This window comes from Podarcis liolepis, assembly GCF_965112155.1.
Source record: "Podarcis liolepis genome assembly, chromosome: 5".
Taxonomy (NCBI): domain Eukaryota; kingdom Metazoa; phylum Chordata; class Lepidosauria; order Squamata; family Lacertidae; genus Podarcis; species Podarcis liolepis.
The window spans coordinates 39985664-40011453 of record NC_139556.1 but is presented as its reverse complement, the minus strand read 5'-3'; the positions used below and the strand labels follow the sequence as shown (position 1 = coordinate 40011453).

Genomic DNA, 25790 nt, shown 5'->3' with positions numbered 1-25790 from the left:
TGCCCACAGAAGAGTTTCTATTAGAAAAGGAAAGAGGGATGGGAGAGGATAGAATCATACTTCCAGAGCTGGAAATATCAAGGCAGCATCTAACCTCCAGTTGATACTGTGCTACGGATAAAGAGAATGCAAGGCAGCTGAAGATGACTCACAATAGGAGTTGGGGAGGGGGACCTGAGTCATTGTGAATCTGACCTGACAGGTCAGATGGGGAAATCTGCTGCCCACATCAAACATGGCAATCAGCCATGGCCAAACTAGATGAGATTAGTGTGTGCATGAATGGCTTTTACATAGGAGTACATAGGAGGTGTGGGGGCCCCAAACCAATCGAGATTGAGACTCAGGGGAGGCAGTGGGGTTTAGCCATTTGCCCTCCTGCTGCAGTCCTGATACTGTCCGGCTCTCGTGCCTGCTGTTTGCATTGGAAGAAAAGTTCTCTTCCAATGCAAACAGCAAGTGTAAACCCTCAGATGCATCTGAATCCACCGGGGGGGGGCGGGGACTCGCAGGTGTGAGTTGCCCAGTATCAGGAGTGGCATATATACATATATGAGTGTATGCGTGTGTGGGTTTGCTTCAAGAAATATTGGAACTACACATTATACCATAAAAACTAGATCAGATTTTCTGCAATGTACTTATAACTAGCTATACAATTGACTTCCCAGCTAACTACTTAGTTGTACAACTAACTTCTAAGTACTATTGTTTATATGTTCATGTAATCCAGGGTAAAAGAGAAGCAGCTCTGAAGCCTCTTTTCTAGCCAGGATGTGTTTAAAACTCATTTTAAACTTTGATTCATTCCTGGAACAAAGCAGTTCAGGGGCTGGTATCCCAGGATAACTCACCTTGTAAATACCGTAAGTGGAAATGGACAATGCTTGCATTTGTTTTTTACATGTTAATGAGATGGTCACCTTTTCACAATTTATTAAAGCTGCTGATACACTCAGATATTAAATGTGACTCAGAGGCTTGCATTTCCAATCCAAAGTCCAAATCCTGAACTGTTGCCTTGCCACATTCCAAGCGGCAGGCACCCTGAAAATATTGACTCAGATTCGATCCTTTATTCCAGGGTATAGGGCATGGGGGGGGGGCGAGAGAGAAAAAAGAGAGTGCATCACCTCCTCACAAAAACCTACCTTCACTTTTACTGTCAAATGCCTATTGCCACAGAAAAAATATTCAGGTGTAGGCAAATGCAAATATATGTATTTCTGTGAAGAAACTCAGAAACATTGGTACCTTACTGCCATAAACTTGTTCAAGGGATCCTGTGAGTTGTATTTATGTAAGGGGAATTAGGGGTGGCTAACAGTGAATTTGCAGTGTCTATAAATTACCAGGATCTTTTGTGGAAAGCCATGGCAGGAAGACATGAAGAACATAGGAAGCTGCCTTATAATGAGTCAGAGCCTTGGTCTATCAAGCTTAGTATTGTCTACTCTACATAGATTGGCAGCAGCTCTCCAGCATTTCAAATAGCAGTCTTTACCTACCTGGAGAAGGCAGGTTTGAACCTGGGACCTCCTGCATGCAAAGCTGATTCTCTGCCACCAAGCCACGGCATTTCCTCATTATTTGCTCTGTTTTTGATGCTCAGGCTGTGCCAGTGCTTATGTAGCCAAAATGCCACTCCCTCGCACAAATGAGGGGTGAAAGCTTTTCAGAACTACAAATACACATTTATTTTCTTAAAATAAATCCCACCTTTCTTTCATCATGGAACCCAGGATGGTGTACGTCTGATTACCAGGCAGTCATCCATCCAGACTCTGATGAGCCCCAGACCTACCAAGCTTCGACAAGATGGTGGACTCGTGCTTTCAGACCATGCACTAAACCAGAGGTCGGCAACCTAAGGCCTATGGGCCACAAGCGGCCCATGGGGGGTCGTTTAACTGGCCCATGGACCCCCGCCGCCTGCTCGGGGAACCCCGCCACCCGCTCGGTCAGCTCCCGTGTGCCGTGCTAAACCAGCGTGGAGCAGAGCGGGCACCACCTTCTGTGACACTGGCAGGATTCCCATTGGCTGCAGGAAGCTCCATGCCGGAAATAGTGTTTGCGCACGTGTGTGTGCGCGCACTCTGGCCCACCACGGCGTCTGCGGGACAGTGAACCGGCCCAAGCCACAAAAACATTGCCGACCCCTGCACTAAACAGGCCAATGAGAACTGAGTATGCTCAGTGGCAATAGAACACTATTGCTGTATGTGGAGGGTGAATGGAATTAAACCAGAACACCAGAGTTTGTTGCAGATCCAGCTCTATATACAGTGGTACCTAGGGTTAAGAACTTAATTCGTTCTGAAGGTCCGTTCTTAACCTGAAACTGTTCTTAACCTGAAGCACCACTTTAGCTAATGGGGCCTCCCACTGCTGCTGCTGCACTGCCGCACCACGATTTCTGTTCTCATCCTGAAGCAAAGCTCTTAACCCGAGGTACTATTTCTGGGTTAACGGAGTCTGTAACCTGAAGCGTCTGTAACCCGAAGTGTCTGTAACCCGAGGTACCACTGTACTAATAGTGACCTCAATTTTCTGAGTGCCAGTCTTTTTAGAAGCAATATGACAAAACATTAGTTATCAGCAGACTTAGGGGAACCATGAGGTTTTTCAGAAGTACAAAAGTATTTACAGGGATTGGGGGAAGCTTCCCAAGGGAAAAAAAATCAAATGAGTCCAGTGATAATTGGTATGCTCAGTGGGCATCTATTGCTTATTATTGGAAAACCAGAAAACCAGAAGGAGGGGAAATGGAGTGGTTGGATTCCACATGGCAACATTTTGTTACAGGTCCAACTTGTAAAATTAGTTAGGTGCAGCCCCCCCCCCCTTTTTTATTATAAAATATATTTTATGTTAATTTGTCATTAGAGTAAATATTTGTTTGTAAAAAGCACACCTACATTTCTGAAGGTCTAACCGTATTGTCCAAAAAATAGGATCAAAGTGGACAAGTGTTTCTGAACTTTGTGACATGACACATCTTTGGCAGTTTTCTTGGCTGCTTGGCCAGTATGAAATTGGATGCTTTGTATATCTTGGCAAAAACAAGCACAGCCCTGAAATGGCTCAGCCCTTTTCACATTGGCCTAGGCTTATGAAACAGATCCTATTCCTCAAGAGCACAGTACCTGGTGTTAGCAGAAGCAACCCAATATTTTTTAGAAGACTGCAGTTCGATAGACACTTACCTGGGAGTAAGCTCCATTGGGGCTTACATCTGAGTAGATGTGCTGGGTATTACATCCTAAGTAATAACAAGGTTATAAAGTAAATATGTTATTGTCTTTTTATAGGTATGCATAATTAAAATTACGATGTCTAGAAAAAGGAAGTTTATGTTGTCAATAAAAGGGAGAAGGGTTGTGGTTCGGCATAGACAATACTGAGGAATATGGACCTATGGTCTAATTCAGCATAAGGCAGCTTCCGGTGTTTCTAACAAGACTGTGAAAAGTTTAAAACAAACAAAACAAAACAGATTCCTTTACATCACAAGCAGAAAATCCAGGAAGGCTGCTGAATCGTTAGTCAATGTGTAGGATGATTGCTGAAGGAAGACAGGGAGACCATAGAGAAGCTACAAGAATTCTTTGTTTTGCTCTTCAGTGTGGAAGATGTTTGACAGATGTTCACACCTGAACCACTTTTCAGGGAGAATATCTGATGAGACAAGTCAAGCAGAGACGATGAGATGTTCTAGGACTTGTCAACAAAATGCACATGAAAAAGTTACTAAGTCTGGCTGGCATGCTTCTGAGAGTCTTCGTGTGTACGCAAAACACATTCAGAACAGATGAGTTCCCTCAAAGAACTCTGGTGACTGTAGTTTACACCTCACAGAGTAACAATTTCCAGCAACCCTTAACAAACTATTGTGCTTGATATTCTTTGAGAAAAAATTGTATACCACCCTTTATCTGAAGATCTCAGGACAGTTCACAGCATAAAAATGCAAGATAAAAACACAATATACACAATAAAAATGGGGGGGGGACCAATAGCCCCCTCCCCACTACCCTCACAGTTGGGTGGTATGTAAATAAAATAAATACGGAAACAGAAATAAAATAAAAGGGAAGCAGAGATATCATTAGGAAATATATGAGCCATAAATCGATCGTGTGGTAGAACTTTCTGGTTTCTTTTGAAACTTTTTCTCTCTCTTTGTCAGAGCAAAAGGGATACCTACCCTTAAAAATAAGAGATCTAGTATTTTAGAGTGTGATTAGACAGCAGTATGCCCCCTTTTCAAGAACAAAAACAAAAAAAATCAACATAGCATCAAAGATAGGAATACATGTGCTTTCTAACTCATGTCTTATTTTGTGTTGAAGGTTTACAATGAATATGCAACTTTAGGCTGCTTGGGTTTGGGGAACTGGAATACAGCAACCCTACTAATGTAATACCCTTTCTTTAAAAGTGATCCAGAGGGCAGTGCATTAAATTATAAATACCTAATGTATGTCCTTGGATAGTTTTGAGGCAACATTATTAAAACAGAATTATTAAACAAGTATGCCTTGCTGCCCAAAAAATCAGCACAATTTCTCCTGAGGGGTGTCCTGCTTCATTAAACATTTCAATTCCCCTGAGTTTGTCAACAAACATGTAGATGGGAGTAACATCTACCAAAAATACAAATTTCCATCAGTTTTAAACCAGTTTTCCTCTCATGGCATTCCTCCTGCCCCAAAGAATCCTGTAATTTGATGAGAGTGTTGAGAATACTCTGTTAATAATCGCTAGTCCCCTCTCATAGTTATCATCTCAGACTTCCCTAGGAAGTGGAAGACTATTGTAATGTGTTTGTGGGGGTAGTTTGAAAAAATTCTCAAGGACACCCTCCATGGACTATAAAAAACAGATTAGAGGATTAGCAAAGGTACTGTATAGGAACTGGCCTGGCAAGTTCTTTACTTGTGCATGCTCTTTTGTTATCAGCTCACCTTCCTGAATGAGCAAGAAGGTGGAGGATTGCCCATCTTTTTGTTCTCTGCCTGGGCAGGGGGAGAAGGAAAGCTAACCTGCTTTTTGGGTCTTTCTTGAACCTGGGCCCACCTGCAAAGCTAAATACGAGAACATGATATGTTGAAGTGTTAATGCTGCAAGCCTTTTGTATTATGCTCAATGTATGCATGTGTAAATAAGTCTTAAATCACACAAATGACAGAAGTTTCCAATAACCATTATTCCAAGAAACCCAAACCTAAGGTATGTGTGGGGACCCCTGAAACCTCTCACCACTGAGGGGTGTAGGTAACACTATTCAGCTAGTTGAAATTGTACTGTGGCTTTGTTTTTAAAATGAGGGGGCAACCCCTGGCTTATTTAGTAGAGCATTCGTTTCCCACTCTCCCAGCCAAAAAGGCTCCCGGAGCCGCTGACATATAAGCAATTAAAATGAGACTGTGCAGGGGTTGGACTGACAAGCCTTGCACCTTCTAGGTCCCTGGTGTCACTGTTCAGAGTACAGCCTCTGTACAAGTACAGACTTGTTATGGAAATAAAGGGGGGCACTTATTGGAAATCAGTTTTGTCACCTCTTGCCCCCCAAACCCTGAGACAATGAACCCAGCCAGCTTTGATTCACAGTCGCATAAGCACTACACTACAGCATGGCCATAAACTTGTACGTTCAGCCGCTGAAATATACACACAATGGCCTGGGCAGGCAATTCAGCAATATCAAGTTACAGTATAGGAAAACTGGTGCTATTAACAGTAATCCTTCTAGTTGGTTAATTGGTTTGGCCACTTCCATGCACATGACATGTGATGCTAATTATTTCCCGTGAGAGTTAAATGATAACCAATCAGAGGCAGCTACAGGAGAGCTATGAGATTAAGGTGAGGGTCAGATGCCTTGTCAATCCCAGCAGGTATATAAGAGGACGACCCGGCCTGCCCAGGCCATAGGCAAAAGATTTTCAGTGTTAATTTTATTCAATTTTTAAAATCACCATGGTATTTAACAATAATATCTTATGTCCTTTAGAGGAGAAATTGTGAATTGTAGAATTTTAAATACCCATTATCATCCTTGGCTTCACTTAATTTTGTTTATAATACTCTTCCATTTTCTCCTAGTTGTGAGGGTGGGGGATGGGGAGGGGCCTCACAAGTGGAATAGCCTAGGGCCTCTCTTCATCTAAAACTGGCCCTGCTTAAACTGCATAAATAATACAACTAGTTTTTATGTATACCCATAATACTGAGCAATCAGGCCTGCTGTTTAGCAAACAACACATAAAGTACTGGGAAATAGCTGATTGCCTCCCACAGGAACTTTTGTTTCCCCAGTAATTGGATTAGTGCACCTAACATTTTATAATTTCCCATTTGGGTTTCCATCCCTGTGCAAGGAGCTATATCAGCACACACACACACCCCGGTCCCTTACGTGACTGGATTCCTCTGTTGAGGCGCACAGAGGAGCCTGGCTGTCCAGAGCAGTAGAGGAGTGGTTTGGGGAGCTTGCAAATGGGCAGGTGGGATCCTAGCCACTCAAAACCAGAGTGGAGGAGTGTGACTTCTCCAAGACCGTACGCCCCTGCCCCTGTGTTGCAAACCTCAAGAGCAGGGGTCAGCAAACTTTTTCAGCAGGGGGCCAGTCCACTGTCCCTCAGAACTTGCGGGGGCGGACGGCGGACTATATTTTGAAAAAAATAATACTGAACTAATTCCTATGCCCCACAAATAACCCAGAGATGCATTTTAAATAAAAGGACCCATTCAACTCATGTAAAAACACACTGATTCCCGGACCGTCCGTGGGCTGGATTGAGAAGGTGATTGGGCCATATCTGGCCCCCAGGCCTTAGTTTGCCTACCCATGATCAAGAGCTAACTTCCCAAAGATCAGCTACATGCTTGGCTGTTCCATAACAAATCTTTACAATGTGCCAAAACGCAGGGACTACTGGACAATAATATAAGCGTTCCTAAAAAGGTGGTTGCTTCCTATGGATCCCCCCGTTCCTATTACTGCATATTTCTGATGACAGCCAGGCTTGACTGAGCAGCTTTCCTGATATAGCTGCTGCACAAAGCCAAGGCCAGCCAGAAACAGTTCCAAGGCCTGTACAGTCATACCTCGGGTTGAATGCGTCACTGTATTGTGAGAATCGGTGGTTTGAAGAGTTTGAAACATGGCTTATACTTGGAGGGAGGTGGTGGTCTGCTTTTCAAAATGCATCACTGAGCATGCTCAAGCCCAGCGCCGGATTTAGGTTTGATGAGTCGCTTAAGTACTGAAGGTAATGGGGCCCTTTATATGTCCAGCTGCCCTTTGTCAACAACAAATTGTCACAGTTTTTTGTGTTGCATATATGTTATATGGCAATTTATGGACCTAATAGGTATCTAAAGCCATTTGCCACTGTTGCTCTATGTAGGTTTTATTTTAATCTTATATACTGGAAATGTGCATCCAGGTTTTTTTCCTTTAATTTGGGGGGGGGCACTCTCTAGGGGCCCTAAACTACAGCTTGTTTAGCTTATACGTAAATCCTGCACTGCTCAAGCCCTTCCCTTCAGGCACATGCCTAAAAGTACTATTTTCAGCTGTAGCTGTAGCAAATGCAAATGACCCACCCATTGCTTCCCCGGGAACAAATACCGTATTTTTTGCACCATAACACTCATTTTTTTCCTCCTAGAAAGTAAGGGGAAATGTCTGTGCGTGTTATTGAGGGAATGCCTACGGGTGGCATGCCTACGGATTTTCCTCCTCTAAAAACTCTGTGTGTGTTATGGTCAGGTGCGTGTTATAGTGCGAAAAATACGGTACTTTAAATAATAATAAATAACAACATATACATGCACACTACACATGGTGTTCAAAGCGCTTCACACGTTATTTCATACCTTCTTACGATTCTTTTTAAAGCAAGTTGGCTATTAGTATGTATCTCATTACTTATTTTATTTAATTTATTTATTGAATTTCTGTTCCGCCCCATACCTGGAGGTCTTAAGAGGACTGAGGTGGCTTGCCCTAAGGTCACCTACTGAGATAAGGGCAGAAGCGAGACTTAAACCGCAGGAAGCCTAGCTTCTCTTGGCTAAGCACACGAAGGAATATTTCGGTAATCCAGGAACAACCTCAACACATGATTTCTGGCATGAGTTTCTCCCTCCACCAAAATATTATTTGAGGGGAAGCTTGGGAAGAGCTGTATTTATCGCGCGGCTCTCGGTAGAGCGGGGGGAATGGGGCAGAGGGGGCTTCGCGCCGCGGCCTGACGGAGCCTTCGCGGCTGCCACCTTCCCCGCGGAGGTCGCAGCAGTTCACGCCGGGCCATGTAAACATCCCCCTCGGCGGGGAAGCAGGCCGCCCGGCCGGCTCAGAGCAGGCAGGCAAGCAGGCGGGGGGCGGCGTCACGGCCGGCATGCCGCGCACGCGCACCGAAGTTGCCGGCTCCTCGCCGGACACAGCCGGCGAGCAGTTTGTGTTAAAGCCGGAGCCGGAGGAGCGGTCCTCATGGTGCAGCGCCAGGGCGGCGAGGAGGATGCCGCCGCCGGACGGCGGTGGGAGGCAGAAGATCCCCCTCCTCCCGGGGGCCACGACAGGAACGGCGAGGATGGCGGGCTCTGCCAGGTGCACGACCTGGAAGCGGCAGCGGGCTCTGCCAGCCTCGGCGACGGCGGCTGCTTCCGAGGAAGTTTCCCTTGGAGACGCGGGACGCCCGGTGGGTGAGGGCAGGCGGGAGGGCACGCGGGGCGGGGAGAGAGGAGGCTGGCCAGCTGGCAGCAGGCAGGGCGAGGAGGCGCAACGCCGCGCGCCTTGAGCGCCTCTTCTCGGCCTCGGGCGGAGGCTCGGACCGGCGGGCGTCTCAGTGCCCTGGTGCGCCCTAGGGTGAGCCGGCGCTCCCTCGCCGCTTGGCCTCGTGGCAAGGCCGGCTGCATCTTGCCTCTCTCCACGCGAGGTGCCCGCGAGCTGCTCCTTTTAGGCTCTGCCCAAATCCTTGCCAACCTTGAATACATCCGCTTAAGGTAGTCACAACAGCAGCAACAACAACAACAACAATTCTTGTTCTCTCTCGGCCCTCCTTGGTTCTTTGATTTGTGGTTCTGTTTATATACAGTGCCATGCACGTGCGGCTCTCTTTCCAAAAAAAGTGCATGTTTTGGGATTCCGTTTCACCTTTGTTTCAAAACTTTTAAGAGTTAGGGCGCATGAGCTTAACCTAGAATTTCCCAGCGCCTGTCAAGGCAGGTTAGTGCTTTTACCGAACATATCATGGTGGCAAGTTGAAAAGGTAAAGAGAAACCTTTCCCATCGCTGGTCTCTAACACCTTTGCCCTCCTAAGATCACTTAGCACAGGTTATCTATTGCTTAATAAGCTTTACTTTTCTTCCAATTTTTAAAATCCTGTGCTTATGTGTAAAAATCGATGTGTATGATATCGAGTAAGGAATTGGGGAATTGCATTTTAATTATTACAGAGTACTAGGGGCTGTGTCTCTGCTTTCTGTGGTGGCAACTCCCTCATCATTTGATTTTGTGTTTTAAAGTACAGTATTATATATTTGGTGTTAGCTGCCCTGAGCCCAGTTCTGGCCGGGGAGGGAGGGGTATTATTATTATTATTATTATTATTATTCCCCCACACTTTAAGAGAGAACTTCCCCTTCCCCGTGCAAGGACAAACATGCTTTTCACCTTCCCAACCCCATTTCTCCCTTCTCGCTGTACTTAGACTTCTCCTTCTTCCATTCCTCAGCTGCCTCATGTGAGAGAGATAAAGGATGCGGAACCCTCACATATTCCATTGTATGAAGGTACTTAATTCAAACCTCTGCTGTTGTTTAAAACCACAATTTCGCTCTTCCTTCCATCCCTGCTTTACTCTGACTTCTGCCACGATTTGAAATCACCAATTCCCCCCTCTCAGTATCCCTCTCTTCTCTCTCTCATGCCATGGCCACTGCTGTTGTGCAACCTGCCTTGTTTTTAGCTCCCCTACTGCATCCTTACTTCATGTAAATCCAGGGTTGGTTGTGATGGGGTACAACAAATCCACCAAAGTAGGGTGCATGTGTAGATAGCCTGGCGTTTTTATGTATATAGGAAGGTGTGTAGCTTGTATATGAAAACATAAGGGTGGTTATATTTTGTAAAGGGGTAACTAAACTGTTGGTGGTCCTATACTATGCGTCTTTCTCTCTTGACCTGAAGTACTGTAGTATGAAATATATTCCGCAACAAAGGACATTTTGTTCTACAGCATAATTTGTACTTTCACACTCTCTTGCTAACGTACACAATAATTACATCAACATATGTAACTATCATGTTTAATCAGGCTGGCAATGGAAAAGCCATCTAATATTGTTTATTTTAATCATACATTGAAAAGCTATGTTAATATTTAATTATCTAATCATCTACCCCTTGGAGCCATAAGGGAGGCACTCAGAACATAACCATTTTTGTTTTAAAGAGTGGTGATTTGTCAACCTAGCATTTTGTGAGCTGCTAGTAACAGTGCTTTCAGCAAGAGCAGTCATAGTGTGTAGGATTAAGCTTGCGGAGAAATCTGCTGTGTAGAAGTTTTATTCCAAGTTTATATGAGTTGGCGAGACGTTACAAAGCAAAGGATTGTCCAGAGACCTAGATAATACATGAACTATTTTGTTTTCCCCCTGCTGCCGCCACAACCACTTTTCCAAATCAAGAGAGTCTTTAATATTATTTTGCATTTCTAGTGGTAAGTTCCTGTGACAGTCAGAGACACTGGTCTTGCCCACAGTGTATTGAAGCATCTGTCGATAATGTAAAGGATTAGACAAATTCAGGGAGGTAAAGGCTATCAGTGGCTATAAGTCAGGATGGCTATACAGTACTCTTTTTCCATAGTTGGAGGCAATATTTTTGAATACCAGTTGCTGGAAATTGCAGGAGAGGAGAGTGCTGTTGTGTTTAGGTCCCACTTACAGGTTTCCCATAGGCATCAGGTTGGCCACTGTGACAACAGGATGCTGGACTAAATGGGACACTGGCCTGATCCAGCATGGGCGCTGCTACATTCTGGAAGCCATTGAGTAGGTTGTAGGATCGTTCCATTTTGGGGACCTACATATTTTGGATGTTGTCTGGATTGTGCCACTTCAAACTTAAGGTGGATGAGGATTTGTGTGGCTGAATGCTCCTCCATATAGAATACCTGTTTATTGTAATTTCAGTTCTCCATTTTGATCCTTCTCTTGAGAGCGGAGCTAGCCATAAAACAACATTAGGCAAATGGAATACTGAAAGAATAACACTGTTTCTTAAAACTTTATATACCCAGCAGAGAAATTGTGGGTGTCACTGTTTGCTGTGCTTTGGCACTGAACACCTTTTTGTCGCTGTTTTCTCAGTGCTGAATGGAAACCTACTGTGCTTTGAGAACATAGGGACATGGGAAGCTGCTTTATACAAAGTCAGACCATTGATCCATCTAGCTCAGTATTGTTGACACTGACTGGCAGCAGTTCCCCGGGGTTTCAGCAGGCATATTTCCCAGATCTACCTGGAGGCACCTTTGCATGCAAGATAAGTTCTCTGCCACTGAGTTGGAGACATTCCCCAAGAGAGCCATTGTGTGACGAAGGATAGCGCTTGAAGAAGAGAGGAAGGTTATCTTATTCCGTTCTTGAAGTTTACATTGAAAGGACAGATGCTCTAAAACCTATAATATTTTTCTTTCTTTTTAATTGCAGTAAGAAGGTCATTCGTTTCTACAGTGTTTGCTTTGCTAGTCTGGAATACCAGCCCAGCTTTTTTTTTTTTTTTAAAGAGAAAGAAAGTACAATTGACTATGATACCTTCCCTTTATAATATGAAAGTTTGGTGTTTTGTTAATAATGCAGAGGTTCGCTTTTCCAGCATCCCTAAACATCCTTTTATACAGCAACAACTTCAGAGAATTAGTGTCATATACAAAGTCTGTGCAGAAGTCTGGCACTTTTATCTTTTAGGTAATCAAAGTAGACTGCTACACCAAAACTTGATATTTTGTTCTTATTCTTCATTCTGTAGATCAGCATGGCTTTTTTTCCTTCTTCAGCTTCAGTCCATTCTGAGTCTCCTTATTTTAATCCAATATTTCAGAGAAAAATTTCCATTAATGTGGGTCTGTATTGGACAAGAAGAGCAAATTGGGGCAATAATGTAATTAAGGGATCAAATCTATATCGGTCTGTATTGGCTAATGTTGTGAAGCTCTGCCAACAGCTACACTGTAGGTTCAGAGAGAGAATGGCACGTTTGTTCTTCTAATAACACTTTAGATTAAAACCCATTATGATTAAATAGAGATGTGTGTGCTTTACCTCAAGCAGTAATATGCCTTGAGATTTAGCATCCTTTGAAATCTATTCTTTTCTGTTCCAATATGTCGCAGAGGCCCCTGCTCTGGAGCTTTTCTGAAAGAGAGTGGGCAGCCCTGTTTAGTTCATTGTTTGCTTATATACCTGCCATAGATGATATTTTGAAACCAACCCCCCTCCCTAAATGTGTTCTTCAGATTTTGCCTCTTCCTGTACAGGTGTCTCCCCACTTGTGCACCATCAGCACATGCGCTCCCACTGACACGCGCACCATTTGCAGTGCCGAAAGGGGGTTGGGTAGGGGCAGAACGGGGGAATCCTCACTTACACATATCCCAGTGATCCATGCGGTGGCCAGGAACAGAACCCTCACATAACTGGGGATTCTCCTGTATTAAGGCTGCAGTCTTATTAAACACACTTACATGGGAGTAAGTGCCATTCAGCTCAGTGGGATTTAAATCTGAATAGACATGCATAAGATTATGCACAAATTAGAGGCCCAGGTGTTCTTTGTTACTCACTACTGCCCAGGTGCTGAAAGTACAGTGGTACCTCGGGTTAAGTACTTAATTCGTTCCGGAGGTCTGTACTTAACCTGAAACTGTTCTTAACCTGAAGCACCACTTTGGCTAATGGGGCCTCCCGCTTGCCACCGCTGCATGATTTCTGTTCTCATCCTGAAGCAAAGTTCTTAACCTGAAGCACTATTTCTCGGTTAGCGGAGTCTGTAACCTGAAGCGTATGCAACCTGAAACGTATGTAACCCAAGGTACCACTGTACTGGTCTGATAGAAAGCCAGTGAAATGCAGTGAAAGTTAAACCCATGTAGATGTAACTTTCATTTCATTTCATTTATTGGTTGCCTTTCCACCACAACAGTATGTGGTCACATTAAATCGCCATATTAAGAACTTCTGGGGATTTTGAAGACAAATGTGTTGTGAAGAACCTATACGTTGTGCCAAGTTTGCCCGTGGTAGTCTAGAATTTTGGAGTAGACTGAAAACAAACAGAAAGTTCTGAACATGAGCTAGAACTGGTGTTTAGGAATATGTGGAGGTGAAGGAGGACATATCCACAGATAAACAGGAAGAAAAAGGGCTAGAAAATGAATGGGGTTTTCGAGATAGATTAGGAAGATAGGAAGAGAATCTGAGATAGGTAGATTGCAAGAGGAGATGGTGGATTTTGCAAGATGAGAATATGCAGCGTCATAGGATGAACCCCAAGCTATCTGTATTGATTTCAGTCGATTTTTTAAATATCTTGGTTGGATCCTTTTTACATCCTGTTGCTACATGATCCAGTGTTGTAATCGTGTGGCCAAGTCTCCAGAAAGCTTTAGCATCACTTCTGAGTAAACTGGAATTTTAAATATGCTTTAGTACAGCCTTCACCAGCCTAGTGTCCTCCAGATGTTTTGGACTACAACTCCATTCAACACAACTGACAGACTGATGGGAGTTGTAGTCCAAAGCATCTTGAGGGGACCAGGTAGGTGAAGACTGCTTTAGTATGTAAGAATATAGGAAGAGTTATGCCATAACAGACCCATTGCGCATAAGGATGGAAGGATTGTTGGTTTCAGTTCTCTCAGTTCTCTACATTTCTATAGCAATTTGTGAAAATTCTTTTTTAAAATCCTCTTGAAAATTCTTCAGCATTTAGTGTGAATTTTTGCACATTTTTATGTGCAGTTTTGACTAGTGAGCACATTTTTGCAATCAATTTCTCCTAATGTTATGAATTTTTGCATGATATTTTCACTAATATATTCATTTGTATGCACACTTTCCCCCCCTAATATATGCATAAGCATTCTTTGGTTGGCAAATTCTGGATGAGTGTGAATTCTGGAGGATGCCAATGTTTTGATTCTTTCATTGTTTTAGGAAGTGCGAATTTGATACAATTTGCCTGTAGATGCAAATTTCTCCCCTTTTGCTCCACGGAATGCCTCCAGAGAATTCCATAAGTAGATTCCTCTTTTAGGACAAAACGAGGAAAGTGTTGTGTTAAGTGGGAAACTTAACCAGATGACTTTTAGATTTGGATCGGCTAAGAGTAGAAGTGCTCAGGTTTAATTTCCAGGAATTGATTTTATCGAGAAGAGAGTTGTTTGCACCTTCATGCAGGCAGGCTGGTAAAAGGACCATGTCGACTTAACTGTGGTAAAATCCATGTCCAACTCCTCATACCAAATAATCCCCCCCCCCCCGTAACACCTTAGAGACAAACTAAGTTTGTTGTTGGTATGAGCAGGCTTCCTCAAACTCGGCCCTCCAGATGTTTTTGGCCTACAACTCCCATGATCCCTAGCTAGCAGGACCAGTGGTCAGGGACGATGGGAATTGTAGTTTCAAAACATTTGGAGGGCCGGGTTTGAGGAAGCCTGGGTATGAGCTTTGAGTTGGTCTCTAAGGTGCTACTGCAAAAAATGAAATAAAAAATCTTTTGTTTTGACTACGGCAGACCAACACGGCTACCTACCTGTAACTACTCCTCATACCAAGTACATTCTCACATTAAGCCTAACCTTAGTGTGTCCAGCGCTTGGAGATTTCAGCCCTTTCAAAACAGAGACAGCTGCTGCTCAGAAGTTGACTTTACCAGTTGAAATCCTGGGACCAAGGCAGCCAAAGCATGTCTGTGCATATTCTGTCACCTTGGATTCACAGCAGCTGAATGTTAGAAAACATTGATTCTCAGCTTCCAGGTTGCTTATCAGCTTCCAGGTTGTGATTCCAAGTTGCTTAGCAACCGACAGAAATGCCCTGCCAAACCACTGCTTTCTTCTGAAGATAACTCTGTTCCCTCTCTAATCTTCTTAGATGGTATCCCTACACAGCTAACAGTTCCAGGATTCAAGGTTCTTTTTTATATATATTTTTTAACCAAACATCATTATATTTGTTTTGGGTGTAAATAAGTTGTGGGAAAGAAACTCCAATGGCATTCTACCACCTCTACCCAGAATTATGTTCATATTATTGGGATACTAAAGTTAAGATATTTGCACAACAGGATAACTTCCTATAAGTAGCCAGCTCATTGTAAAATAATAGGGTATCACACTATATATAATGAAACAAGTAGAAATAACCATATTTAGTGGGTGTAAGTTATATTGTTATTCATTACAGTTAGATAAGAAAACTAATATTTTACATTTGCTTTAAAAACTCAAGATTTTTCCTAATACAAATAAGATGTAAGGTTGATTTCTTAAGTATTACCCAACAATGCTTGGGAAAACACTGGGATAGATGCTTGAGCCTGCAGTAATTTTCATTCATATAGCCTCGGGAATGCAGGTTAATATTTCTTGATGCTAAAATTTATCAGAATGGTTGGTTGGGCTATGTAATGAATGTGGCAAATGGACCTATTTTGCAAACATGGTGCATGGATTTATACACCCCACACTGAGACTACTTAAAAAAAAAAGTTGAAAAAATGCAACATGCAGATAATCATAGAACTTTTTGAAAGAGTAAAATTACAGTCCATACCATCATGTCAAAAATTTCTGTTATCTTTTTTTTAAAAAGCCAACCGTATACCTTCAATTGCACTAAATATATTTCTTTTGTTTCTTTCCCTCCTCAAAGTAGACATATTTTTTTTAAAGAACCGTTTCAAATTCAGTTGAAGAAATTACAGCTAAATTGTTAATTGCTAACTGGAAACTGTTTTGTTCCAGGAATAAAGGGGAAAAGGACCTGTCCAGGGCTTGGCCTGTTCTATACACTGCTGTCTGCCTTTCTCTTCTCTGTGGCATCTTTATTCCTCAAGAAAATTGAAGGTGTTCATTCAGTGGAAGTCAGTGCCATTAGATGTGTTTTCCAAATGACATTTGTCCTTCCTGGTTTAATATACTACAGGTGAGTATTATGCCTCCTTTGTATGAGGCAAAGCTAAGAAAAAATGCACTTTGGATTATTTATTATTATTATTATTGCCATTTATTTATACAGTCAAACCATGGAAGTCAAACGTAATCTGTTCTGGAAGTCTGTTTGACTTCCGAAACGTTCAGAAACCAAAGCGCAGCTTCTGATTGGTTCCTGCAGCCAATCAGAAACCACAAAAGCCTCGTCGGACGTTCGGCTTCCAAAAGAACGTTTGAAAACTGGAACACTCCCGGTTTTCAATTGTTCAGGAGCCAGAACATTTGACTTTCAAGGTGTTCGGGAGCTGAGGTACAACTGTATACCGCTTTTTGGACCAAGTATACAGTAAGAATTCAACAAAATGCCATAAATCAGCAAGGGAAACAATATAAGGAGGGGCAGAGAAAAGCCTTCCCTGGGCGGAAGACTAATGAGCTCACCAACCTTGCCTTCCACACTCTGTGGAGCTAGAGGCCTGAAGAGATTATGAGAAATGCTTATGCCAACAAAAATAATTAAGGCTGCTCTCACCACCACCCATTCTAATTATTCAGGGATTCAAGGCAAGCAGGTAGGTCTTCAATCTGTGGGTCGCAATGCTGCTTCTGCCATTTTGGACTCCAGCTACAGCTGACCAAACCAAAAGAGCACTGCATGCAGTGTTTGGGCTAGAACACATCATGATGATGGGACACTCATTTTATCAATTTCAATGAGTGCTGCAAAGTGGCAGGAGAAAAGCAAGAGGAAGATATTTCTAGCTTTCCTGTAGCTATGCCCATAGTAAGGGAACTCTCTGGAACGTTCCGATCTATTCCTGTGGCTTTCTAGACTTCTTGCACAATCGATGTTTGCTGGGGACCAGAATGCAGAAGTGTCTGTTGCAGTGATTAGAATGCAGAAGTATCTTCAGTTCTCCAGAACAGAAGCCACAGTGATTTCCTCAAATACCCTAAAATCTAGCCTACAACACACAAACGTAGAGTTCAGCACAGCAGTCTTCGCTTTTATAGTTCACCAGAAAACAAGCTAATAAGCAGATTTTAAGGGTGTGAGGGTGTACAGTGAATATAGTTGTCATCCACTGTAGAGTCACTGGAATATCTATTATTATGGTATCTAGAAAAACAAACATGCCCAGGTGCTTCACTGAAATTGTGAGTCTTTAAAAAAGAAACCCCACTGGTTTTCAATAGCTTATCAACCTTTTGGCTCAGAACAAGTGTAAAAATCACTGGTTTTCATATAGTTCTAATGCTAAGGTAGCACTATGTATATTGCTCTATGAATTGCCATTTTTAGGATTAATAATGTACCTTTTTAGCACTATTAGTATGTCAAAAATGAATACTGTATGTGAAAGTTGGTCCCATGGTACAGGTTAGAAGTCAGAGGTGAGTCTTGTGTCTGGACTAGTTGAAGACCATGGAAACTGCCAAAAACATTCTAAAAAGGATAATAAAAACAGGAATACTTAGAATACTGATAGTTGCTCCAAAAATGAAAAGCCCAACACACTGCCCCATGCAACTACAAGCTTAAAATTCATAGTCTTCCTGCCACCCAATAAAATGACCCAAAGGAGCCTTTGATAACAACCTTCCCTGATGTCTGCTGGTGCCCTTTCACATGCTGGCTGGCTGGTCTCCATGTGTCCTGGAAATAACAAGTTGTTCCTCAAGTCACCCAGCTGCTGCATCTCAGGCTTCAAGCTACGAACTAAGAGCGGAATGCCAAAGAGTTTTTATAACCATTTGATCAAAATGCATCAAAGTTGGAGACACTATTGGAACGTGAAAGTGTCCTAGTAGTGTCAGCGTTGGAAAAATCACAGTGTTATTTAACTTTCTGTGATCTGAAATTCACTGCAAAGTCCTATTGATGCATGAACATGGAAACCTTAAGCCATGAGTTAAATTATACACATCTCTCTTTCTTTCATTTTAGAACAGGATTTCTGGGACCAGAAGGCAAACGACTCGTTCTTTTCTTTCGAGGATTGCTTGGCTCTGGTGCAATGATTCTTCTCTATTATGCTTTCCAAGTGATGCCTCTTGCTGACGCTACAGTCATTACTTTCAGCAGCCCAGTTTTTACGTCACTACTGGCCTGGATATTTCTCAAGGAGAAGTATAGTCCTTGGGATATTCTTTTCACTCTGTTTACAATCACCGGAGTGGTGCTTATTGCAAGACCACCTTTTTTATTTGGATCCAGAGTTGCTGGAATAGAAGAAGAGTACAGAGATCGCCTGAAAGGAACAATAGCAGCTGTTTCAAGTGCCGTAGCTGCCGCGTCAACTTTTGTTATACTAAGGAAGGTGGGGAAATCGGTGCATTATTTTTTGTCCATTTGGTATTATGCAGTAATTGGGTTAATAGTTTGCCTAATAGCACTTTTTGTAATGGGTGAGTGGAGTTTACCCAACTGTGGCATAGATAGATTTCTCTTGATATTAATTGGAGTGTTGGGTCTAGGTGGCCAAATATTCCTTACAAAAGCACTACAGATAGAGAAAGCTGGTCCTGTTGCTATAATGAAAACAATGGACGTGGTGTTTGCTTTTATCTTCCAAATTCTTTTCCTCAATCATTTGCCTACGTGGTGGACAGTCGGAGGCGCCCTTTGCGTAGTAGCTAGCAGTTCTGGAACTGTCATTCGGAAGTGGCATCAAAACTCGAAAAAAAGTACAGGAAATGAAATTTGACAGGTGGGGGTGTTATTTCACTGCTGAAAGAGAGCAAAGCACTTGAGTATTTATTTTAAATAATTCGCCACCACCTTTCCTTTTCGTGGAGATGGTGCTCCCACGTGCCAGCTCTGGCACCAGGCACTTCTCTCTGGCAAAGAGGGAGACTTGCGCCTGCACAGGTAGGGCTGAAGTGTGTGCCCAGTTCATGTTTCAATCTGGTAATGTTCCCGTTTTGTTATTTCTACTAGTTGTTGCTTTGGCATAGTTATTTTTCTATATTTTGGTGAAGCAGATCTTAAAAATGTATTTATAGCAATATATATCTTTTATATTATTACATTGTGCCTGAGTAGACGGAACAAAGGCCATATTGGCTGCTACTATTCAGCTGCTACGATTCAAAGAAAAAAAAGACAATGGCCAAGACAATGGCACCCATGCTCAGTACTATGCAAAATGTTTTGAATGTCTGTCTGTTTAACTATGCAATTAAAGTAGCACCTACTTGTCAGTTTTGCCAGAATTTTGGATTTAAGGATGGTGGACTGTTTAAGCCCCTATGTACTAAGAGTGGGATGCACCAGAAGCTACTGCATTCCAGAGACCCACAATAAGCTGGTACGCTGATGATGCATCAACACTGCCCCATGCCATTGCAAGTTATGTTAGTATACATTCTCAGGATTGATGTGTCTATCAACTTAAATCCAAGAATTTTGGCATAAGTGGTTTTTGCCTATCATAATAATTCTGGAACAGTGTTTACATATACTGTAGCAACACAAAACAACAAGCGGCCTGATCTATTGCCCTGGATTTGTGGGCTTGTCATAGACATCCCATTCACTATAGTGGAGAAGTCAGGGGCAGCAGGTCTTTGCATAGAGATCTTTCTTGGTACAGTCATACCTTGGTGGACGAACGTCTTGCGACTCGAACGTTTTGGCTCCTGAACGCCACAAACCCGGAAGTGAGTGTTCTGGTTTGTGAACGTCCTTTGGAACCCTAACATCTGATGTGGCTTCCGCCGCTTCCAATTGGCTGCAGGAGCTTCCTGCAGCCAATTGGAAGCTGCACCTTGGTTTCCGAACGTTTTGGAAGTCGAATGGACTTTCAGAACGGATTCCGTTCGACTTCCGAGGTACCACTGTATTGGTGCAAAAACAGAAAGCCAAGCCTTGCTCAGACATGAAATGACATTGTATTGCAGTAGTTGCGATGGATGTGTACAACATAACATGAAAATGTCTGAAATGTATGTATAATCATAAAATGTTCACATGAACTAGAATCTGGATGAATCAGGGTTTTACAACCAACAAGACTTGTTCTGCAGGTGTTGCCCGCACTCACATTTGACTCTGTTAGAGTTGCATTTATGAGAGCAGCATGTCTGTGTGTAATATGGTCAGCTAAACCACAGAGATGGTATCAGTGTGATCAGCGTTCTGTATCTTTCTTTCTCCTCACTGCTTGTTCATTGCTAACATTTCCTGTTTGGTGTAACCCAAGCCAAGTTCCCTGTATGCATAGTTACATTGGTGTCTTCATCACCAGATATAAAAATAGAACAATGTTCAGGAGATTCCAAATCTCATCCCTCAGAGCCGGTTTTTCTTTAAAACACAAATGGTGTTGTTTTCATGTAGTTTACCCCTAAACCTGGACGCTACCCCATTTCTATTTTTATTTAGAATTTTGTTATTGAAAAGTCAAGATGGAAACATCAGTAAAACCAAGTACAATATGCAACAGATTAGGCTAGCATTTCCCTGTATGCACCTTATTTTCAGCTAGCTAATGTGAAAAGCATATCATGAAGCATTCATTGAAACACAAATCCAGTCACCTCACAACTTCCTAGTGTCAATGTACTTTAGTATGTGGATTGTATTTTAGTAAGAGCACCAGACGTCACTTTGATTGCGCACATAATTGTGATAAATAAAATTCCTAATGCATATCCAGTATTCAGAATAAAAACATGTTATACATGTCAGTACTCTCTGAATATACAGTTGTACCTTGGTTTTGGAACAGCTTAGTTCCCGAACGTTTTGGCTCCCAAACACTGCAAACCCAGCAGTGACTGTTCCAGTTTGCTAACTATTTTTGGAAGCCAAACATCCGACGGGGCTTCCGATTGGCTGCTGGAGTTTCTTGCAGCCAATCAGAAGCCGTGCTTTGGTTTCCGAATGTTTTGGTAGTTGAACAGACTTTCGAAATGGATTCCGTTCTACTTCCAAGGTACGACTGTACAGTAAGAATATTGCACAAAGTTGTTAGTTTATAAAAAAAAACAGCTTAGTCACTTGCACTGCACGGCTTCCTCACTTGCAACTGTGGGGAAGTCTGACCAACGAGCCTGGAAATATTTCCAGTACGAGAAACCGCTTCTTTCCAAAGACACAGTCACTGTGAGCCTAGCTAGGTTTTAAAATGATATGACTTCTTTCCTCCGACGAGCTGTTCTTGTTTATTTTTCTAGAGCTCTTTCTCCTTCTTGAGAGGGTAGAAAAAGAGAAGGGAAAGGTCTCTCCAGCCTTCATTGCCTGTTGTGGGAGGAGGATACTTTGGAATGCTAAATAAATACTCAGCTTCTCCCATGAGCAGCAGTCCTATGTAGCCAGACTTCTAAAACAAGTTGCTCCAAAAACTCAGGTGTCTCTAGACTTTGATGCAGTGTGGTGGGCTGCGCTCAGAGCATGGAAAAGGCATGTGCTTAGAAAAATACTCGCATGAATCTAATCAAGTTCTCAAAATCTCTTTCCCCCCATCCCAACTGCCTTTTTGAGCCATGACCTCCTAAGTACTGTTAAATGCTTCCCAGTTTCCTGAACAGGAAGAAGTAAGGGGCTAGTATTGCAGATGGAAGTCCCACAGAGTTCAAGGAGGCTTACTCTGGTAAGCAAAGTGCTACATCTATCAGAGCAAGCCAAAATGGGGCCAGGAAGGAGCAAGTTCACTGCCATATCTGAATATCTGCTTCTCAATCCAGCCAGGGCTGAAGGTCAAGGGTATTTTACCCACCAACTCAACCACCCCATTTTTTATTTATTTTTTGCTGCAGCTGATCTTCTTGAGGATTGGGGTCCTTGAGGCATAGGGAGCCAGGAAACTGCCTTGACATCAGTTCAGACATGTTATCCATCTAGTTACCAATGCTGTTTTCTATCTTGGTTAACTGTGTGTGCCTATACATGTCCACATGGAAACAAGCCTTACTGGACTTACTTCCAAGTAAGTGTGCATAGGATTGCAGCCTTAATATTACTTGGAGATGGAGGGAAGAGACATGGGCACATGGCAGCCTCATACTCCTCATAGCATGAATATGCTATTACTGTTCCAGGTGATCAGGAAATCCATTGGACAGGATAGACATGATTTATTTTCATGTAAAAAAGAAAAGAAAATGTCCATGTTGTCCTCTTTAAGCAATACGGGTAACTTGACTCCATCTCACTGTTTTTGTTTAATCCCAGTTCATCACACCTCTGGAATTGTTTCAGTTCATGGGATATACAGAAAATTTGTTTATTGTACCTTAAGTATCAGCCATTGTCTGTAAGTATTATGAAGTGGCACTTCCCTAAAGTATGCCTACAGTAGAAAATGATACAAGAGTGTAATGTTTAATTTGCATGCTTAGAGTACTAGACTTTTTTATACTATTGAACAGCCTAATCTTTTAAGAGGACAAATCTCAGGACAAGCCCAAGATGTGTAAAAAATCTTCCCAATACAGATTTCACATGCTCATGATTCCTTTTGGCCTGATAGTGTTGACCTGTGACTGTTATCACACTAAAAATGAATGGATGGATCCCTTATCTTGAACCTCTATGCTTAATTTAGAGTCCTGTTCGGGTTTAACAGATCCCTTCAGGTAAGGTTTGGGTTCTGTTCTCTTTCAAAGGGTTGGTCTGATTTTTGGTTCATATTTGTTTTGATTTCATGAACCCAGCATTTCATCCCATTTATGTGAGTTGAAAGTGTCCTTGCTAATTGAATGACCCAATTATATGCATGCTTATTTAGAAGCAAGACCCACTATATTTAGTGGGACTTAATTGCCAAGTAAGTGCACATAGGCACTTTTACTTGAAAATAAGTACTATGTACAGTCAAACCTCAGTTCCCAAACGGCTCCGTTTTTGAACGATTCTGCTCCCGAACACCAAAATGTTCCAGTTTTCGAACATTTTTTGGAAGCCGAACGTCTGATGCAGCTTCCGCTGAGTGCAGGAAGCTCTTGCAACCAGTTGGAAGCCGCGATTCGGTTGTCGAAAGTTTTGGAAGCCGAACGGGCTTCTGGAACAGATTACGTTCAACAACCGAGGTTTGACTGTATTTAGACAAATGGCACTTTTAAGCTGATTTATTTAGAATCAGGGTGCTACTGTAATGCAGATTTATCTGTGGCACTGCATTATTAGATACCCTTTGGCTTTTAATTACATTTTCATGATTCTCATAAAAGTAACAGTCATAAAAGGGAACCAAATAACCGACAGGAAGAATAGTACAGTGAGACTTCAACATACACAGGAATTACATTTCACAATTGCGCCCAAAGCCAAAATAGTGTATAGTCAAAACACATTGGGTTCAATGGCAGGTGGGATTGCTAGTCATTTTCCCGGACATCACTCCATTTTCACCCCCCCTTAAAAAATATTGATTGCCAAGCGCATAAAACAAAATGTGCACATATGTTGCGGGCTTACTGTACTATAGCAAAGCAACAAGGACACAAGGACAGCAATAGAAGTAAGAAAAGTCACAGAAGTAGAAGAATAGGATTATATTGGAGCAATTGTGAAATTCTAAAAGGATAAAATAACTACCCAGAACAACTCATGAGGTTTAGTATCATGCTAATAAGTTGACTGTTTCGTGGCATAAGCCTGGGGTCACCAATGTGCTGCCCTGGGCTGGCACCAGTGTGCCCAACTACCTCCTATGGCACCTACAGCAGGTCCTTCAAAAATCTACAGTGCATAAGATACTGTTTGTTGTTCCTATTTATACTGCCTTGGCCTCTCTTACATTGAACATGTGCTCTCATAAACAGGTCCGTATTCACTGGATGCCATCTTTGGGCATTCACATTCCTTTCTGTTCTGAACAGAGGAGAGGCGCAGAGAGCTCTCTCAGTGAATGCCACACTAGCTGGGTGCTTCCTTTCCATCAATGGGCATGACCACACCATTCTGTGGTCTTGTCTCATTTCCTGCCCTTTTTGGTGTGGAAGGCATTTTGTGTTACGTCACATCCCCATGGCAGCCATTTTGTGGCTGATGCCCCCATAGTTCTTGCTCTAAATTCCAAAGGTGTCCACTGGCCCCCAAAGGTTGGTGACCCCCTTGCACAAAGCTATGAATGGATACCAGTTCTCAGTTAAATTGTCAGAATGTGTTTGTCCCACGGAGGTGTGCATTTCTTTAGTGAACTGGTCTGTTGAGGCTGCAGTATTGTACACACTAGCCAGGGAGTAATGAATAGGATTCCGCTGTAAAGCTCCCTTACCATTGGTTAAATGGCATATGGTTATTATTCCATTGCAAACATGTTTCCAATATTTCTCTAGGGTGAGTGGGAACCTGCGACTCTCTACATGTTGGTGGACTGCAACTCCCATCATTTCTGGCCATTGGTTGTGCTCTTTGGGTCTAATGGGAGGTGAAGTCCAGTAACATCTGGGGTGTGAGTGGGGACAAGTTCCCCAGTGCTGCTGTGGGAAATTAAATCTAGCTAATCCTCAATTACCTAATCCAGGCATAGGCAACCTTCGGCCCTCCAGATGTTTTGGCCTACAACTCCCATGATCCCTAGTTAACAGAACCAGTGGTCAGGGATGATGGGAATCGTAGTCCAAAACATCTGGAGGGCTGAAGGTTGCCTATGCCTGACCTAATCCAAAACTGGCATTACTTAGAAAAGATCTGTTTAGGATGGTGCTAAGCTCCTGAGAAATTAGTTTTTCAAATTATGTTTTCTTTTTCTTTTTTTTTCAAACCACCCTGGGATTGAGGGGCAGCATTAAAATACTTCAAACTAAATAAAAAATAGTTCAGGGTAGCTTTCAACTGCCTGATATGCGCACTCCATATGTAGCACTGTGCTAGTCTTGTAGAAGTCTCTTCAGCCTTTTTAAGTGATAATATTTTTTAATCCTATGTAGCTTTCATTAATGCATACAAATGCCAATGGATTATCTTTAACCTATTATACTTTGCAAAGGGGAAAGTAGATTTGAATTGCACTGTTCCTGTGTCTCCTTCCAGTTTTCCTCAGCAATTACCAAGGTGTTATGGGTTAGTCACAGTATAGTGACCTGCGGTGGCTTGTCCAAAGAGAACGTATCAGAATGAGCAGCACAGTAGATTGTTTATGGTCTGTTCAACATAAGATAGACCTAATAATACAAATATACACAGAAAAGATGGCGTATCTTTTTTGTCTTTTGGAGGTTCTGCTTGATGTACCTAATACCAATATGTTGCTATATTGCCAGTAGACAGTCGTCATGATAAAGCAGCAACTCTTGAATCTGGTTCTTTAAAAAGTGTCTCTGACGTTAAGGAACCACCAGTGTAAAAATGCTTTTGAATACTGTATATGCGATCTCTATTTTTGCAAAATATCAGGGAGCTAAGCTGGATTGCCCTTGTGCTACTTTCATTGACTTTATTGCACCTTCTTAAGCTGTTTTTGTAGCTGCTGCTGTTTGTAGTAGATGCTTATTTTTTTATAGGCAACTTTTTAATTTCCTGGATTTTAAAATGTAAAGTATATTTTAATAAGTTTATATGATTTCATAAATTCTAATAAATACAATGAAAAATACACGCTTGGTTT

At 42.4% G+C, this 25790-nt stretch overlaps 1 protein-coding gene and 2 long non-coding RNA genes across 4 annotated transcripts; 1 reads left to right on the top strand and 2 right to left on the bottom strand.

Moving 5' to 3' along the window:
- Positions 1-2926: 2926 nt before the first annotated feature.
- On the bottom strand, positions 2927-8081 carry LOC310706904. Its single transcript, XR_014526239.1, has 3 exons — positions 7985-8081; positions 4968-5087; positions 2927-3678 (listed from the first exon to the last, which is right to left on the bottom strand). It is a non-coding gene; the product is annotated as an uncharacterized lncRNA (long non-coding RNA).
- A 300-nt stretch (positions 8082-8381) lies between these two features.
- SLC35G1 (solute carrier family 35 member G1) lies at positions 8382-25778 on the top strand. Of its 2 annotated transcripts, XM_083503284.1 has the most exons (4): positions 8382-8711; positions 9748-9805; positions 16045-16225; positions 18182-25778. In XM_083503284.1, exons 1-4 carry the CDS (start codon positions 8412-8414, stop codon positions 18939-18941), a joined length of 1299 nt encoding a protein of 432 aa, XP_083359410.1. In that variant the 5' UTR covers positions 8382-8411; the 3' UTR covers positions 18942-25778. The 2 variants fall into 2 exon arrangements, with proteins under 2 accessions (XP_083359410.1, XP_083359411.1); XM_083503285.1 differs by lacking the exon at positions 9748-9805.
- Positions 11704-15131, bottom strand: LOC310706903. Its single transcript, XR_014526238.1, has 2 exons — positions 14832-15131; positions 11704-12143 (listed from the first exon to the last, which is right to left on the bottom strand). It is a non-coding gene; the product is annotated as an uncharacterized lncRNA (long non-coding RNA).
- Positions 25779-25790: the final 12 nt, after the last annotated feature.

Bases quoted from the DNA above. Each gene is read 5' to 3' on its own strand.
- SLC35G1 (XM_083503284.1), top strand. From the start codon at position 8,412: ATGCCGCGCACGCGCACCGAAGTTGCCGGCTCCTCGCCGGACACAGCC. The intron at 9,806-16,044 runs GTACTTAATTCA...GTTTTGTTCCAG, and splicing joins ACATATTCCATTGTATGAAG to GAATAAAGGGGAAAAGGACC. The intron at 16,226-18,181 runs GTGAGTATTATG...CTTTCATTTTAG, and splicing joins CCTGGTTTAATATACTACAG to AACAGGATTTCTGGGACCAG.